General features: G+C 36.7%; 1 protein-coding gene across 3 annotated transcripts; it reads left to right on the forward strand.

The window, feature by feature from the left end:
* Nucleotides 1-5871: 5871 nt before the first annotated feature.
* On the forward strand, nucleotides 5872-10302 carry LOC109077152 (sialoadhesin-like). 3 transcript variants are annotated; one of them, XM_042768176.1, is made up of 8 exons: nucleotides 5872-6037; nucleotides 6423-6457; nucleotides 6730-6770; nucleotides 7141-7521; nucleotides 7618-7905; nucleotides 8019-8145; nucleotides 8276-8312; nucleotides 9307-10302. In XM_042768176.1, the coding sequence occupies exons 3-8, from the start codon at nucleotides 6734-6736 to the stop codon at nucleotides 9358-9360; spliced, it is 924 nt and encodes a 307-aa protein (XP_042624110.1). In that variant the 5' UTR covers nucleotides 5872-6037; nucleotides 6423-6457; nucleotides 6730-6733; the 3' UTR covers nucleotides 9361-10302. The 3 variants fall into 3 exon arrangements, with proteins under 3 accessions (XP_042624110.1, XP_042624111.1, XP_042624112.1); XM_042768177.1 differs by lacking the exon at nucleotides 6730-6770; XM_042768178.1 differs by lacking the exons at nucleotides 6423-6457; nucleotides 6730-6770.
* Nucleotides 10303-18360: the final 8058 nt, after the last annotated feature.

The following is an 18360-nucleotide window of genomic DNA, read 5'->3' on the forward strand; positions in this document are numbered from 1 at the left end:
TGGAGACTGCTCTTGACTGTGGACTGTGGACCATATTAACTGCTGAAGTCTATTTAGGGTCTTGCATCAGTGTATAGTTGGATGCAGCCGGGATGAGAGATAAAGACATTATGGAAAATAAATGTTGTTCCATGATGAGAGGTGTTGTTGCCGGAGGCACATTTCCATTGCATGCTTATCTAATGTGACTCTGTCGTAGGAGAAGGGATGGTTGCTACTTTTGACAATGTCTGACGTGAAGGATTTCCCTTGAGGAATTACCTGGATGGCATTGTTAAGGTGGCCTAGAAGTCCTTGTAGCTGATGCTTAATACATCTGTCTAGCTCCGATGAAGTGTGAGGCTCTGAGGTTTCAAATCTGATAATGGAAGGCAGAGTTCAGTAAAAACGTAGATTAGTGTGGAAATCATAATTATGGTGGTGCAGGCGAAGGTGCAACGATTTGTTTTCGAGGAGGTGAAGGACATAAAGGAGTCTGAGGTTGTAAGCAAAAATCCATCGTAGCCTCAGAAAGAGAGTCTAAAATCCTATGGCTGCTTCTGCAATCGAATGTGGCTTACGGTGAAGTAATGGTACCTTCCCAGAAGCCTCACCGGATTCTTGATGGATAGGCAAGACTTGGCATTAGTGGTATCGGCTTTGGCGAGCCAAGCTCCGTGGCCTGCTAAGTGAATGAGTATTCTGGGGTTGTGATGGCACAGTTAATGGTTGGAATGTGAGCATCATGGGGAGAAGATAAGTTGATTTTTAATTAAACCTCTTCTGCTAGTAGCCTGTCAACTATATCAGGTTCTTGAAAGGACTGCGGAGGTGCTTTGCAAGTCAGTCTGCTGGTGTCGTAGGGTTATGAGGGCAGAAGTTTCTCGCATGCGCTCCGTCACAGAATGCACAGGTGTGAAGGAGCCTGCAGTTAGACAAGGGGCAGCCCAGATGATTGAGGTTGTTGCATGCCGTCCTGCCTCTCTGATGCAGGATTGGCTGGCCTCTATGTAAATGATTTAAGGAAAGGTTAATGTTTACTGAGGGGCATTTCTATCGGCATTGGAATTACTGGAGGGGATGGGGCTGCAGCAGATAGCCGTAGTTTGCATGGAGAAGTGTTGAGGTTTAAGGGGGGAGCTGTAATTGAGCATGTTGAAGCTGGATGTGAGGGGGCTCCACAAGTTAATGTAAAGGGATGTTTAAAATTCGAATATCCAGCAGTAGAGTTCAGGGTTGAGAGGGCTCCTGAATGACCCTTGGTTGGACTGCTGTAGACTACCTGCTGCTGAATTATTTGTGAGCATAGAGCTACTGAGACAGAAGGTGATGGACTGCTGAAGCTGGCCGAGTAGGTGGTGTTGCTATGGCTAAGTATGTACCTGTGGCAGGATGTAAAGGTATTGATGTAGGAAGGAAAGGGGAATGGTAGACCAGAGGAATGGAATTGGAGGTTGAAGGAGTCCTGGCTGGCTCACGTGAGGTAGGGTCCCTTGGGGCACTGGATGAGGCACCTGGACTGCCTTAGTAGCTGTTTGAATCATTAGAAAACTGGGAGCCGTATGCTGTAAACGGCTGAAGGAAGGGTGGAAGAATGAATGTTGGGATGAAAGGATGTTTGTGAGTTGGATGTGTTGCAAGATGCAGGGAGGGAGGGGGAGAATGGATAGAAGATTTGCAAATAGAATTGGAGGTTGAAGGAGACCGGCTATGGGTCACCGATAATGGGGATCTCAACCCGTGGAACCCACTGACGGAGAGGGTGGAGCCCGGGAACAGCTCAGAGTCCTCCCGAGATGAGCCTGGGAGTGGACGCTCGTGTCTCGGAATGTGCGCGACCGAACGCGAGCGCTCGGAAAATGACTCCGACCGGGAAGATGAGAGGTGATCCTCAAGTGACGCCAGTGACACTGAATCGAAAAGAACGCCGTCCAGACCAGGCGAGTCCATCTGGCCTTCGAGAGAAAGAAACAAACAGTACGTTATGAGGTGGCCTGAAACATGAAGTCATCTGAAAGTCAGGTGATCGACCCTGCTACTGAACATCCTACAAAAAATCAACTAACAAATTATCTCAATTTCATTCGTTTTTTTCAGTTTTAGTTTTAGTTCACTTTTATTTTAATCTCTACAAACATTTTCTTTTTGCAGCACAGAGAGCATCTTTATTCATCTTTTCTGTCATATGTGCTTAATCTCACACTGAATATTATGACAATCAAAGTTAAGAATGATTATACAAGTGCCGCTCTCTCAAATTGACGTCGTTATGTTTGGTCCTGGGACTGTAAAGATACAGTTGTAACTAATGCAGGGCATTTTTTACTCCGCGCCATGATGAAATTGAAGCTTGTCATCAGGGCTAAGCAATCCCGGTATAAAACTGCAATTTAATAAAGATTTGTTAGACACTCAGGACAGTTTAAATACGGGGTTAATGGTTATGTTTTGCTCTGAGAGCTTTAAATTGGCTTGCATTTGCTCGTCTCTTCAGGGAATCGTTAGGAATATTTATCTCTTTTCTCTCCTAATGGTTCATTACTTCACAGCCACTTCATTTTCTGGTGTTTTTAACATTCAGATCCTTCATTCACAGTCATTTTTCTGTATTAGCGTGTAGTTTTACTTCTATTTCCTAGATATGGCTTGGGTCTTTATATGTTTTTACCCCAATTTATTTAGTCTGATGGATGAAAAATTGCAAGGCAGATCATTTAGAAAAGTAATAGATTCTCCAACATGTTGCACAATTTGGGGTATCATGTATTTAATGCTTGTGGACATGATCAATACTAATAGAGATGCTTGCCTTTTCTAACACTAAAAATAACAAGCAAAACACCAGTTTTCTGCATCGTTCTAAATCATTAAATTCCCTCTGCAGAAATGATTTCTATGTGGCCTTTTCTCTCTTTTGCTTGTTAAATTGATTCGTTCACTCTCCCAGAGGAGACATCGAGGGCAAGTCTATTCTTCTTCCGAACTGTTGTTGTCTACGGAGTTGCTTTATTGATGCTCTTCTGAAATGTGCAACACTCAGCCATTGTTTACACAAACCTGAATGATTTATAGTCACGATTTAGAGCCACAATGTCATTTTCATTCCGTTCTTTACAAGAAACATTGCCTTTATGGGTTTAATAGATTGAGGGCTTGTTTTTTGCAACGTTTGTCTATAATTAGAGGTGTTTGACTCATTATTACCTTTACTGATACATAAAAATTAAGCATGCATTTTTTTTTCTGTGGAATGACATGCATTGAAGAATCATTCAAAACAAGCCTGTTTTACAGTGTGTTTTTAATTCATCATATTAACTGGATGAAGTATTCCTGCATGAACAGAGCAGGTTTGTGGAGCTGAAGCACAAGTGAAAGAAGAATTTCAGATGTGTACACTGATCTTAGCAGAAATATAGTGAAAATGCACTGTAAATCTATTTATCAATATAATATTTTCAAAATAGGCTTTTATAAAGCAACAACAAAAAGTAACACACACTTTAACACACACACACACACAAAATATATAAAAATATATATAAATATAAAAAAATAAATATATAAACACACACACACACACACACACTTTATTTATTCATTTTTAAATTGGTTTTTATTTTTATATAGTAATTTTATTAACTTTTGTCTTTTATTATTTTTCGGCTTTATCTAGCTAGCTTTATTTTTATTTTTCAGTTTTAGACATTTTTCACTATTATAGTATTTATTCATGGTTTTTGGCTTTTATTTTTATACTTTCATTTTCATTTTATTCTATCCTTTTTATTTTCATTTTAGGTTTTTATTGTAATTTTGTTATGTACTTTTGTTATATTTAAATATTATTTCAGTTTTAGTTTCCACTTAGTAATGTTTGTGCTTGTACTAAAAATTGTTTCAGTTAATTGCCAAGGCAACATTTCTAATATTCGTCTAGTGAAATTGTTTTTAGTTAACAATCTGTAACTGTTTTTTGAAGTTCGGTTTTCTTGAAATTGGCATTTGGACGTAAATATGACGTCCCTCCTCGCATAGTAACATGCATTAAGAAAAAACAGTGTTACTTTTGAATGATGTTGTGTTGATTTGAATAAGTTGAATAACTTTAATAATGATGATGAAGATGAGCCCATAAGGGCCAGAGAAGAGACTCATTAACCAAACGTCTGTATAGAAACAAAAATAATTGTGTTGAACCCTGTTTGACACAACAGACGTGTCTTTTACTGCTCACTTTTGAGATCACTACACAATCAAGTGCACTTCCCAGGCTGCTGCATCTACAGGAAGTGATATGTAATGTTGACAGAGGCCGAGTCCCGCAGCAGTTCAAGCAGTTCTCTAATGAGGCTTTGTGTTTTTAAGATAGCGGCGTACCAGCGGGGGTCGTGTCAGTCTCTGTCCTGTCAATGCTGTCAGAGAGCCTTAACTCCCGTCTCATGACCGCAGTCACGCCCGCTCACTTTACGCAGACGCCAGTCTCCTGTCGGGTCGATCTCTGTCACCCAGGGGTGATTGGGAAAGACTGCGTGCGTCATTTTGTTTCCGTGCCGTAGCCTAGCGACTGAACGATGCTTTGTGTGCTCCTGACTGAAATATCCCCAAAACAAATCAATGCTTCTGATAAAGGAGACCGCGAGTCTGTCAACATCTAGATGATGCACTGCAAAACACATCAGATTCCTGATCAGTAATTACTTAAAAAAACAAATCAAGTCTCTTTTTTTTTCTTGAATTTAATTTTTCAGATTTTTATAAGTTATTTTATTTTGACATTTTTTCGTTGAAATAGTAAGCGCTGATAAATTGTTTACAATAAGACCAGGGACGTTTAACTAACGCATGTAATTTTTATTGCAGAGATGCACTATATCATTATATTATTTGGTTTTCAGGTGTCCTTTTAGAGTATCCAAGTGTCCTTTTGGAAAGATATCTAAATTTAGCTTGATAAAAGCATGCAGAAAATACAGTTTAATGGGAATCATCATCAAACTTAATCCAGAAACTGGCAAACATTTACCTTTATTTAAAATATGTTCAGGTCTCAAATCATAGGTCTTTTTTCTTTTTTTTTTGTGTACAGAAAAATGCTAGTCACTTTTCAGCCTATTTAGACTTCTCTTAAACTGTTCCTGTACTACGAGTAATTCTGACTTTCATATTTAAACTTCCATGCATGATATAAAAACCAAACAATGCATGTCATAACTATTTCTATGATACATGAAAGCTTTTATTTGTTACAGAGGATTTCTCCAAAATCCTACTCACTGAGTATATTTCTACCATTACAGTGTGGGACATTCAATATGATTTATGATGAATAGGATTTATGATGAATATGATTTAATATGCTGACAATAATGTTATTGAACCATCTATGGCCATTGTATTTATATTTTACAATATTAATACAATTATTATGCTGATGACACCAAAATGGATAAATCCGCATCGCCCAAATCTGAAAAGTCCTAATTCAGAATTAATGTACAAGAACGTTATATTAGCAAACCAGTAGGTTAGCTGAATGGGCAACAACACTGCAAACAGTAAATTTACATTTATGCATTTGGCAGATTCTTTTGATCAAAGCAACTTACAGTGCATTCAAGATATATATATATATATATATATATATATATAAAGGTAAAGGTGGCTTGACTTGACTCTTTCTCTACTGGACCAACCCCAGGAACAGGAACATTTGATAAATGTGAAAATCATTGTTTTTTTTAGTATTTTAGTGATAAAACCGAAAGTACATTTCATAATAATCTTATGTTTTATGATAATGATTGTGAAAAAGGTCAGTTTGGAGTTTTGTAGGCCTACTATGTTTGTAAATGTACCACTTGTGAAAAACTAAAACCGTGACGAGCATCCTAAAACAGGCCCATTCTGAATCATTCGAGCATTAGTGACTCTTTTGAGTCTGTTCTTTTCAGTGAATCAGCCAAATGGTTACGCAGAGTCTGCAGTCTGAATTAGGGATACTTCAGAACACAGAAGATAAAGAGGACATTTACCTACCATCAGCAGAAATAAAAAGGTAAGTTTTGAAAGGTAGCTTTGAGAAGCTTCATGTGAATGTACTGTTCGTGTCACCTCCTGCTGAGTTCATTTTCTTGTTTAAATGCGTTAGGCTAGATGGATGTCTTTTCCGTATTTGCACACAGTTTTAGACTGTGCCAAGCAGAAAAATAAACCTTTTAAGACATTACTGTTCCATTCACGTATATGCCTACCATGACACAGCATCTTGTGTTTTTAGCACACAAACGCCGTCCAAATATTGGTGTTGCATACCCGGGATATCCATGAACAATAAGAGAGCATCAGAACATGAAACTGAACTTTCTTGTTCTTATGCTAAACTTTGTGAAATAGCATAAAAATATATAATATTTACCTTTTTGTCACGTCATTTTATTCAGTTCTTCCTGTTTGCGCAAGGGCCTGTACTGAGAAGGTAAGAATAAAAATATTATTTTACTGTGCTTTTTTTTTTTTTTTAACTTAATATTTGTGTTGCTTCTGGTGGTCAAGTTAAAAATAAAAAAATATACCTAAGTAAAAAAATAGGAATGACTATAAAAAACTTTAATTTAGATGATAAACCAGTGAAAATCTATTGCTAAACCACTGTTAAGCAATGCTGAAGAGAACACTGGAAACTCAATAATTTCAGTAATTACAACAAATACAGTTAATTTTGATTTTTGTGTTTGTATTGACTTACAGTACCATGAAAGGACCGCTGTTACTGCATTTACTTTTCCTAGGTACAGTGTCTGTTTTTATGTTTTTTGGAGTGTGAGACTCTGTCACAATATATGTTTACATACTTAGTAATACAATAGTTAATATTTCCAAAATGCAGTGTCATCAGAATAAACCAAAGATTATAGAATACCTTAAATGGACTTTGAACAAACTAAATTTGTGTGGCTTTCACTGCTTACTGGATTAGTGCATGCCAATACGCTCCTAACCAGAAAACACATGGAATCATTTAGATTTAAATGCATTTCTAAAAACACAACATTTGAGTTTTAATCTTTCTTTTTGACATTTTCCATCCATCTGCTTCAGTGTTGACTGTAGTATGGAAAAAAAAAAACAGCCATTTATGTTCTCAATATTGTCCCACAGGTGTGTTGTTGTATGATGCTTTGGCATGGGATGTGAGAATGCCAAAAGTCATTCGCGGCCTCAGAGGTTCCTGCTTGGTTATACCATGTTCTTACTACTACAGCTCAAACCCACCCAAAAACCCACATAGAGTTGTGTGGTATCAGTGGGTTTCTCTGGGCTATCCTTTAGTTTACGATCCATTGCATCCAAAATATGTCATTGAGAAGTTCAGAGGGAAAACGGATTTATTCGGAAGCTCAAGTTGGGATTGCAGTCTGCTGATCAAAAATCTGGAGCAGGTCCATCATGGACAGTTATTATACGCATGGATTGACCCTGAAAATGTTAGCTGGCGCACCTACAAGTTTTATGATGTCACCTCCGCAATTCTTGTTGACGGTATGTAAATGTTCTTTTGTTCAGACATAATTTCATTGACTCCTGATCGACTCATGGGAGTGTGTTGACTAACTGTGATGTTTCTGTCTGTTTTAGCAAGTCCACAGCAGCCCAGCATCAAGATCTATGGAGGTGTACGGACGGGTGACACCATCACAGTAGTGTGTTCGACTTTACACACGTGTCCATACAGCAAACCAAACATCACTCTCAACAACATTGAAGGATCTGATGAAACAGACAATGAGCATATTGAAGACGGCCTGTGGAAAATCACTCTGACGCGCACATGTTTCACAATTGCAGAAAACGCCACTATTGAGTGTTCAGTAACATATTATGGCGGCATAACAGTTACAGCTATGAAGAGAATAAATGCTCAATGTAAGTTTTCTGTGCAGTTATGAAATGCTTGCTACTGTTGCAGGTTTTGTATTTATTTTGGATTATCATTTATGATACTTTCAGTTTTACACTAATAATAATGACTAATTTAGCCCCAAGCAATGAAGAAGCAGACGTGCCCATTCCAGTTAAGACTGATTGGCTTTACATCCTAGTGCCCTCACTTGTGTGCATCCTTGCTTGCATACTTGCTGGTGTCATACACAAGATTCGACACAGGTGTGTATGTGTGTGTGTGTGTGTGTGTTCAGGCTAATGCTTATTCATCATATATGCAGGAAAGTCTGGAATCTTTGCATTTCTGTTTAAAGAGCATTTTAGTTTCTCACATTGTCGTTATTGATTTTAGACGGACCCCTGGTGATATGCAAGGATCTGAACAGAAGGTATGTATGACATACCATATTTACAGTTTACGGCACGCCCAACACAGAAACTCGTGTGTCGTAAATATGACTTGAGAGGCTGTTCTGGTCCAATTTCAGACTAAGAAACTCATGTCAAGTCACGTCACTTTTCTTTATATATTGCTTTATTCAATACAGATTGTTTCAAAGCAGCTTTACAGTGACTGACAAGAAATTAGCGATTCAATGATGCAAACAGAATTAAATTCTGCTGTAAAGCAGCTCTAAAAAAACAATAGTGAACAGTCAATATTTAGTTGAAATCAGTTCAAGGTGGAAACTCATAATTGTGATAGCACATTTTTTGATAATTTTTTTTTATTCTTATTTTTTTACCATGCACCTCGGTGAGCCAAAATCCCACTCAGTGTGTGTATATTACTTATCCCTAACATTACATTATTAAACATAGGAAAACACTCCTGAAATATTAATTAATTAATTAAATTAATAGTTTATTGACTCACCTATTTCTCTCAGTTTTGTCTCAAAATATTCCATTAAAGGTTATGATTATGAATCTGATTACACCGATATGGATTAAGTCAACAATCTGATCGTAATGAACAAAACTAACACATTTTTTTTTAATATGTAGAAATTAAAATTTAAGTATGAAATGCTCAAAATAAGTTATGTAGCATACTATATACTTTCACAAATAAACGACTCAACAAAATTGACTTAAATGATTTTGTCATGCTGTTCTCTCTACTTTGTCTTCTTTGAGTTTTGTGAGAACATACACTCTCAGAAATAAAGATTCAAAAGCTGTCACTGGGGCGGTACCTTTTCAAAAGGTACATATTTGTACCTTAAGGGTCCATTTTGGTACCATAAGGGTACATATTAGTACTTAAAGTGTACATATTAGAACCCAATAGGTACAAACGTGTACCTTTTGAAAAGGTACTGCCCCAGTGACAGCTTTTGTACCTTTGTGTAGCCATATATAAATGTGCATTATTTGCAGGTTGAGGCATCGCTAGTGAGGGAAAAAGTGACATTGCGTATTGGGGGCCCATAGCTATTGGAAGGTCCACAACGATCCCTCAAGGGTGCCTTAAGCAATTCATACCGAAAAACTTTTCTACCGGCTGCAATTTTGAGCAGGGAGGACTGTCTTCTCACACTCCAGACTGCTGAATACTGTACAGAGCACCCGGAAAACCCAGCGACACCAAGGTCTGCGGTGATGGAGATCACTTGCACAAAGAAGTGTCATGTTAGCAGAATGAATTTGCAGGCACTTGGTCTCATTCACTAAAAACTCCAAACAAACATCATTTTGGCCTTATTTGGCATTTATCCGAAAATGAAGTTTTTTTTTTTTTTTTTATTTCAAATTTTTCTGTAGAAGTATATCTGGGCCTTAACCGTGCATATGCATGGATTTGTGCATAAAATCTGTGCGTTAATCAACTTTTGTACTAAAATTTATTCTAAATTTATGAAAAACCGTAGGAACACCTGAAACCACTGATACAAAGATCTCATACTCTGCTACACATGGTCATTTAGAACACTACAATTACATTATCATTATGACGAGGATAAGAGCAAATTGTGAATTAAGTGGGAAGTTCTCCCGTGTGAAAAAATACGAATAATCCACATTAATTATTCCCTATTAGTGAATAAGACCCACTGTCTGTCATGTCTTTGATTATCAGTTGTAACATACACACCAAATGTTACATTTTTTAATAAGTAACATTTTCCAACTGATCCTTAAAAAAAAAATAAAAAATCCAACATATTTTTGCATATTTCGTTTTACTGAAAAAATTGTAAAAATGCAATTTACATAAAACTTTCATTTGCATGTCTTTTTATTTTATTATATTTGCTTGTCATTTAATTCAGTTACTCTTACTGGTTCATCAACAAACCCTATATAAGTATCACCATCTTAATTAATCTTTTGAAACAGGAAAACCAGATTTACGTAATAAATTTCATATGGTAACCTGTTGTATCCCTTGTGTGTAATGTTTATGTGACAACTAGCCCCAATCTCCATTATACTCATACACACACACACACACACACACACACACACACACACACACACACACACACACACACACACACACACACACACACACACACACACAAGACTCATAACCAAACACTGATTGTTACCCTTCATGAAAAAGTTTTAAGAACTCACATTGAGAGCGGAGGACAGATTTATGTTTCCTGACATAATATATTTAGAACTAATCAAAGGTTTTGTTTGGAGTCCCATGGCAAAGATGGTTTATTAAAATGATTCAACATCCGGCTTTTCTGTTTAACATGATTTCCACTGCCACTTTGTATAAATGTTAATAAAAGATCACAGAAGGAACAAAAACAACAACAGTTGTGCTAGGAAACACCTGCAGGATCATTCAAGAGACAGAAACACACACAGTCACGCTGGAAACCTTTTAATTAGCGCTAATTATCTTAGCATACAATTCAAAAGCGAACGAAACAATCCTTATAAATCATTTAAAAATATTATTACATAAATATAATAAAGCCTGTTAAACTATTAGTTCCTAAATTATCCATCAGATGATGCTGATTACTCATCCTTTTACTTCCCTTTTGTTTCCATTATGTTTAAGAAATTTTATGTGGTCTCTGAAACCAAGATGCTTTTCATTTTGCTGCTAGTTAAAGGGTTAGTTCACCCAAAAATGAAAATCCGTCCATGTTTTACTGACGCTCAAAGCATCCTAGGTGTATCTGAGTTTCTTCTTTCAGACGAATCCAAAGATAAATATCCAGATTTCAAACATAATAAACACTTTTTTTACGGACACGGAAGACGCGCAGGCGGAAGACGTAGTACGTCAGCGCTGCATGGTTAGTGACGAGTGTGGAGAGAGAACAAAACAAAATGCTGGTCATGAATTACAAAATGAGAATTTGTAAAGAAAAACATCTGAGGATTTTGATATAAGCCAAGAGGAGACTGGTTTTCCTTTGCTAAGTGTAACACCTCTCTCCCATGTCCTCACCGCCACACCTCGTCCTTTCTCCGAGTGGGCCTCGAACCCGGGTCTCCAGCATGGGAGGCGGACACACTAACAAGGAGGCTAAATGACTGCAGCCACTAGTGCGTCTCTTGAGATCAGGGGAGTGAGGTTTACCTGCACAGCACCTACCCGCTGGCCTCCGTTACACTCACCCACCTACACCTCACTCCCATCCGGGTCACGGCACCAATATAACCCCTCTCTCCCGGGTCCTCACCGCCACACCTCGTCCTTGCTCGGAGTGGGCCTCAAACCCAGGTCTCCAGCATGGGAGGCGGACGCACTAACAAGGAAGCTAAATGACTGGCCTCCGTTACATAAGGTAAGGATACTTTGTTTCCTTTGCTCCTACATTTCCCAGAGGTGTGTGCACGACACATACATCTTCCGTCTTCCGCCTGCACGTCTTCCGCGTCCCACAGTCAGCAGAAGTGACAAAAAAGTGTTTATTACGTTTGAAGTCTGGATATTTATCTTACAAAAACGCATGAATTCGCTACAGGAGGCCTTTATTCACCTCCCGGAATCATGTGAGGGATGTTTTATTACAGATGCACGCACTTACTTCACGTCTTCTGAACTGTTGACAACAAACACCCGCTTACGCCATTGAAAGGCTTAGAAGAGCAAGACAATTTTTAATATAACTCCGACTGGATTCGTCTGAAAGAAGAAAGTCACATACACCTAGGATGTTCGAGGGTGAGTAAAACATGAACAAATTTTCATTTTTGGGTGAACTAACCCTTTAAGTTCTGCTCATAGTGAAGTTTGGGTAGAGAGACTTTACAATTGCAATTATTGCTCTTTGTTTTTATTATAATCAATAGAAGTTAGCCTTTCTCAGTAGTATCGTAATAAACATAGTACATGTGTTTTCAGTGACTCCTGCAGGCAGAGGACAGTGGAGATTGAGACACAAATGTCTGTCTCGTTGGTAACACTTTATAAGTTTTGATTTGGTATGTTAGTTAACTACATTAGTTTATGAAAGCTTGATTCCAACATGAATTAAAAATATATATATATTACATAAAACGCACATAATATATATATATATATATATATATATATATATATACATACATGCATATATATAATTTCAACATTTTATCTCATAATTCTTACTTTTTCTTGCAGTTCTGAGAAAATTGTGAGAAATAAACTATGAATTGAAAGATATAAACTCTCAACTCTACAAAAAATGTCAAGAATTGCAAGATATAAACTCATAATTGCAAGAGATATACATGCAATAAAAAAGTTGGAATATCAACATATAACATAAGAATTGCAAGATATTTACTTAGAATTCAAAAAAAAAAAAAAAAAAGAATTGCGAGATATAACCTCAGAATTGCAAGAACTAAACTTGCAATTCTAAAAGATTCTACAAGATTTAGAATTGGGAGATACTGTATAAACTTTCAATTTAAAAAAAAAGTCAAAATTGCAAGATATAAACTAAGAATTGCGAGAGATATACTTGCCATTTTAAAAAGTAGGGATTGTGAGAAATAAACTTGCAATTCCAAAAAATGTCAGAATCGCAAGATATGCATAATTTTAAAGAAAGAGGCAGACATAAACTCACAATTATGAGAAAAAAAATCTGAATTAAATCCAAAATAAAAAGCTCCATCTTTATGAATCGTATTGTAGTTTTGCACCAGTTCTCTCTATTATGCCTGCTATTTATAAGTGCTTTAAAATCCAATAAAGCATATGAAAGTGTTTTTGACAGTCTCTGCAGTTATACTCCAGTGGTTCATTTAGCCAGCGCTAATAAACAATGAGCCAATCCCAGAATCCACGGCACGTTTCTGCTGACTGTCTAAATATGTTTTTGCTGCCGTCTGAAGATGCAATGCAGCACCCGAGAGAAAACTGCTCATGACCTGCTATTACCCTTAAGAGAACTGCAACTCAATTAGTCTAACGAGGGCCAACCGTAATTAAACTGAACGCAGCAAAACCTGTCTCTGTGGATAACAGGACACTGAGTTAGAGACCAATGAACATGAGCGAGAGTTGGAGAGACGTGAAAAAACATGTCAAACACACACAGTTAAAACTGTTATGAAAAATGTTGTGCATGTTGGAAATCACCATTGTTTCTTTTGGTGTGAATTTAAAATAATTTCTCTACTAATCATGCTAAAAACATGCTAATCATGCTAAAAACATGCTAATCATGCTAGTAACGTTATCAACATCTATCTAATCTTTCAAAATGTTCAAACTTCAGGCTTTACAGCTGTTTTAACTTTCAAGCTAGGCTTTCTCGAGCCAACAAAGTTTGTCTTGCCAAAAAAAAAGACAAAAATTTTAATTAACTAAAATATATAAATATGCAAAATATACAAATATATAAAATATTGCAAAATATTTATTTAAACAAATATAAACTTCACAAGTTTTAGATTCATTTAAATTTATATTGTATATGTATTGGTGTAATTCTAATATTAGATATTTAATCTCCCAAATCAAAGGTTGACGATGATTAATTAACATGACTGAAAAACTGAGTCATAATCCAGCATGCATTTCTAATATTTTGCATACTGAAAGTCTGTTTCATTCACGCACTCTCTGTTCTGGAAATCTATGACTAAACTGTTAGTTCTCAGTGCTTTTCCTGAACAAGCTACAGTGTTCTTGCATGGCTCCTGTTTATTAGTGCAAAACAGAGCTCCTGCAGATCAGAAATGCTCAAACACAGAAAACAGCTTAATAAAGAAGCTCGTACTCCTTTCAGTAAAGGTCTGCGTCTCCTCAAACACACAGCTTAATGAAGCTATGGAGAAAACGGCAGCCACACGCCTCTGGAGACTGATTTTATTTGTGTGCAAATACAAACTGATCAGCTTTATTGGTCACCGAGGGACTGAATGAGGCTTGATCTGTAATTGCTGGAGATTCACATACAGCAAGTCAATAATACGGACTGAAGCTCTGAGAGCTTCTGGATTTGTTTCAGCTCTTGTCTTCTCCAGAGGTTAACTGATGGACTGGAGTCTTGTGGATTACTTGTGATGTTTTTATCAGCTGTTTGGACTCTCATTCTGACGGCACCCATTCACTGCAGAGCATCCATTGATGAGACACTGATGCAATGCTACATTTCTCCAAACCTGATGAAGAAACAAACTCATCTACATCTTGGATGAAACGATAAAAATGAAGTTTGCCAGTATAGAGCAAGAAAAATAATTTATAACCAGGCACTATTTTGCTTCTCTAGCAAATGTATTGATGTTAACTGTAAAACAGAACTGATTGTGAGTGTTTTTTTCTCTTTGGCGGTGTGTCTGTCAGGTGCTCGTCTCGGAGTCTTCAGCTCCTGAGACAGAAGATCTCACACTCTTCACACGCGGCCCGTCTGTCAGCCGCGGGTCCATGATGAGCTCTGTGTTCTTCAGGGAGACGGACTGCTAAAAGCTTTTCAACACCAACATCTCACCCTGATCCCAGAGAAATCAAAGAGAGCAAATCTCTCCCGCTGAACTGCAGCGGATGTGAAGGAAGGAAGAGCGAAACTGTAGCTGATCAAAGCAGAGTTAATCACATCCAATCACGACTCGAGCATGTGTTCACGACTGTGATCATACGCAGATATTACAAGAGCAAACATGAGTAATGTCAGGTTTTCATATCTATATCATATCCATATATCTATATATTTTATTTCACACGTTCTGTTTGAAGAGTTCCGTATGACCTGCAGGAGCCATTGATGATGTCACTCTGACCTTCTGACCTCATCCACCACACGTTTCCATGGCAGCAGCAAAGTCTCCAGAGACGGGAAGGAGACGCGCAGAAGGAGATGAATGACCTTTGACAGACGGACGGACTCAAACTCTGGAGTGATGATGGTCGTTTTCCTCCTACGCTTATGGATATTTCATCACTGGCCCTTTCTTTCGGACATCCCGCTATTGTTAATGCAGTTTGAGAGATTTGGTCGGTCTCCACAGAAGCGGATGGGTTGAGAGGTTGTTGGCGTCGGTAAACCCTCATGTTCCCTTTGAAATGAATGTCAGGGGAGATTTATGCTGTTAACACTGTTTCTATGTGAGAGTGAATAATAATGTCAAACTCAGAGCTGGTTAGTCGTCTGCAGACATGGAGAGGTTTGAAAGTGTCTTCTGGAGAATATTGACAGCTCAGTGTATCTGGAGTCTGGAAAAAAAACATATATCTGTGTGTGTGTGTGTGTGTGTGTGTGTGTGTGTGTGTGTGTGTGTGTGTGTGAGAGAGAGAGAGAGAGAGAGAGAGAGAGAGAGAGAGAGAGAGTGTGTGTGTGTGTGTGTGTGTGTGTGAGAGAGAGAGAGAGAGAGTGTGTGTGTGTGTACCTACTTAACCATACTTTGGGGACAAATTTGTACCCAAAGTGTGCTAAACCTGACAAAATCGCCAAAAACCTCCATTTGGGGACGTCCTCATTTGTAAAACTGGTACAATAATAAAGTAAACAAGCTTTTTTTTTTTAAATTGTAAAAATGCAAAGAAAATTATATGAGGGCTACAGTTAGGTTTAGGTTAAAAAGTGTATAACTATCTGTATATAAAAACAATAGAAGTCTATGTAATGTCCCCATTTAGATAGCTAAGTATGTGTGTGTGTGTGTGTGTGTGTGTGTGTGTGTGTGTGTGTGTGTGTGTGTGTGTGTGTGTGTGTGTGTGTGTGTGTGTGTGTGTGTGTGTGTGTGTGTGTGTGATCAAACAGATTTGTCAGTCTTCTCAGTCTTTTATTGCTCAGATGTAGCTCTTACAAAGCTCAGGAGATTTAATGGAGTTTATCTAAGTATCAACTTTATTGTTTCTCCTAAAAGGCTGGAGGGAGTGAAAGGACACTGGCTTTAAACTGAATGCTTGAAAGCCAAGAGACGGGATCCAGAGCATGAGATCTGACCTGAGAGCTGCAGAGACTCAATGAGGGTTTGATTCTTTGTGTTTTCATCTATTGAGAATCTGTTAGTATTTCATTTTATTTATTTATTTATTTTATACTTAAATGGTCCTCTCTGCTATCAATCTTACTCACTTTATCTTGCACCGTATGATGATAAACACTGCTAAACAATAATTAAATTAAATGAGAATAGATTTGCCTTTGTGATTTTGCCTTTTACTTGTAAGAGGGGATCTATTATAATCTCTTAGCATTCCCATCTGGATTGCAGATATTCATCTAGTACAGAACCTGAAGTTCATCTGGCCCAGTCTGTCCCGGTTCAGCATCATACTCATCTGAGTGCCAACAGAGCCGTTTACTGAAGCCATCAATCACAGCTCCTGTCTAACCAATCATCTTTCACCTTCAGCTGCTCATCCCACCCCCTCAAGGACTGTATTCTGTTATTGACAGGTAATCTCCGTTAGAGAGATCTACTGTCTGTGTGGGGACAGCGCTTTATTATCTGAGTCTGACAAAACTCATTATAATCCAACATGATGCATCCGCGAGCCACAACAACATGTCCAGGTCATGTCATGAAAATAACACTAGTATGAATGTAACAAATTATATTTTGGGAACATTAAGAATATTATGATTTTTTTATTTTTTTCGTAACATTTTACTTTAAAGCTGATTGCATCTCATCAATGTAAAACAGTATTTTGGTAAAAAAAAAAAAAAAATGTTGTACTGCAATGATTAAATTTAAATCAGCATAAATTAAATGTAGTACATCAGAAATTATAATGATATATAAATACTGTACAATTTAAATAATTTTTTCTTGCATTTCAGTAATCAAAATTTTATAATTTTTTATTTATTTATAATTTTTTATTTAAATGTATTTTATTTCACATATTATTTGCAAAAATGTCTTTCCACTTGATTTTGCTTGTATTTTATTTTATAAAAAAAAAGTTGTATACAATGATTTTATTTAAATCAGCTTAAATTAAATGCAGTACAAGATATATTATAATGATATATAAATACTGTACTATTTGTACTATTTACTGTACCTTTTTTTACATTTCAGTAACTAGAATCTTTTCTTTTCTTTTTTAATTTTAATTTCTTTTATTTTGTATTCTTTGCAAAGTGTTTAATTTTCATGACAATAATGTCTAAAATAAATTTTTAAATTGGTTTAATTTACATTAAGAAAAATTCTTATTTCTTTCCATTTGATTTTATTTGTTTTTATTTTATAAAAAAGTTGTACTACAGTGATTTTATTTAAATTAGCATAAATTAAATGGAGCACAAAAAAGAAAATGAAGTTTAAATGTCAAATGTCTAATGAAAATAATGTCTAAAAAGAAGTGTTTAAATGTTCATTAAGCAAAAAGGAAATATTCTTATTTCTTTCCATTTGATTTTGGGGTTAAAATGACCCACAGATGATCTTGACAGGCTTCAGCGTGAGTGTGTGTTTGTCTCAAGACTCGTTTTAAAGCTGAGTGATCCTCGTCTGTTGTTGTCTGCTGTCCTCTCTGTTATATATAAAGCTCATGGATCACAGTGTCTTAATAAAGTCTCATATTGTCTCTTCACAGCGGATCCGATCCGGGATGGAAGTCACAGTCACAGAAGTAAACGGCTGACATTTCACCCTCATCTCAGGCTTTAGAAGGTACACGAGGCTGGATTGTATTGTGAATAGTCACAACATAGGAGTCTATGTGAATAATTCCAATATACTGTATATATCACACCTTTGTTGTCTGGATTGATTAAATATGATTGCATGTTCAGTCTGAAAACTGTTCCATTCTCAATCAGAGAATATATGCACAAATTAATAAATAATAATAATAATAATAAAATAAATAGAAATAATGTGGAGTACTGATGCTGAAAATTCAGCGTTACATCACAAAAATAAAATATGCTTTACAATATATTCACATATAAAACAGCTATTTTAAATAGCAATAATATTTCACAATTTTACTGTATTTTTATATATATAATAGATGCAGAGCTGGTCAGCAGTAAGATACTTCTTTCAAAAAATATTTGA

Source organism: Cyprinus carpio, chromosome A12 (genome assembly GCF_018340385.1).
Source record: "Cyprinus carpio isolate SPL01 chromosome A12, ASM1834038v1, whole genome shotgun sequence".
NCBI classification, from domain to species: Eukaryota; Metazoa; Chordata; class Actinopteri; order Cypriniformes; family Cyprinidae; genus Cyprinus; species Cyprinus carpio.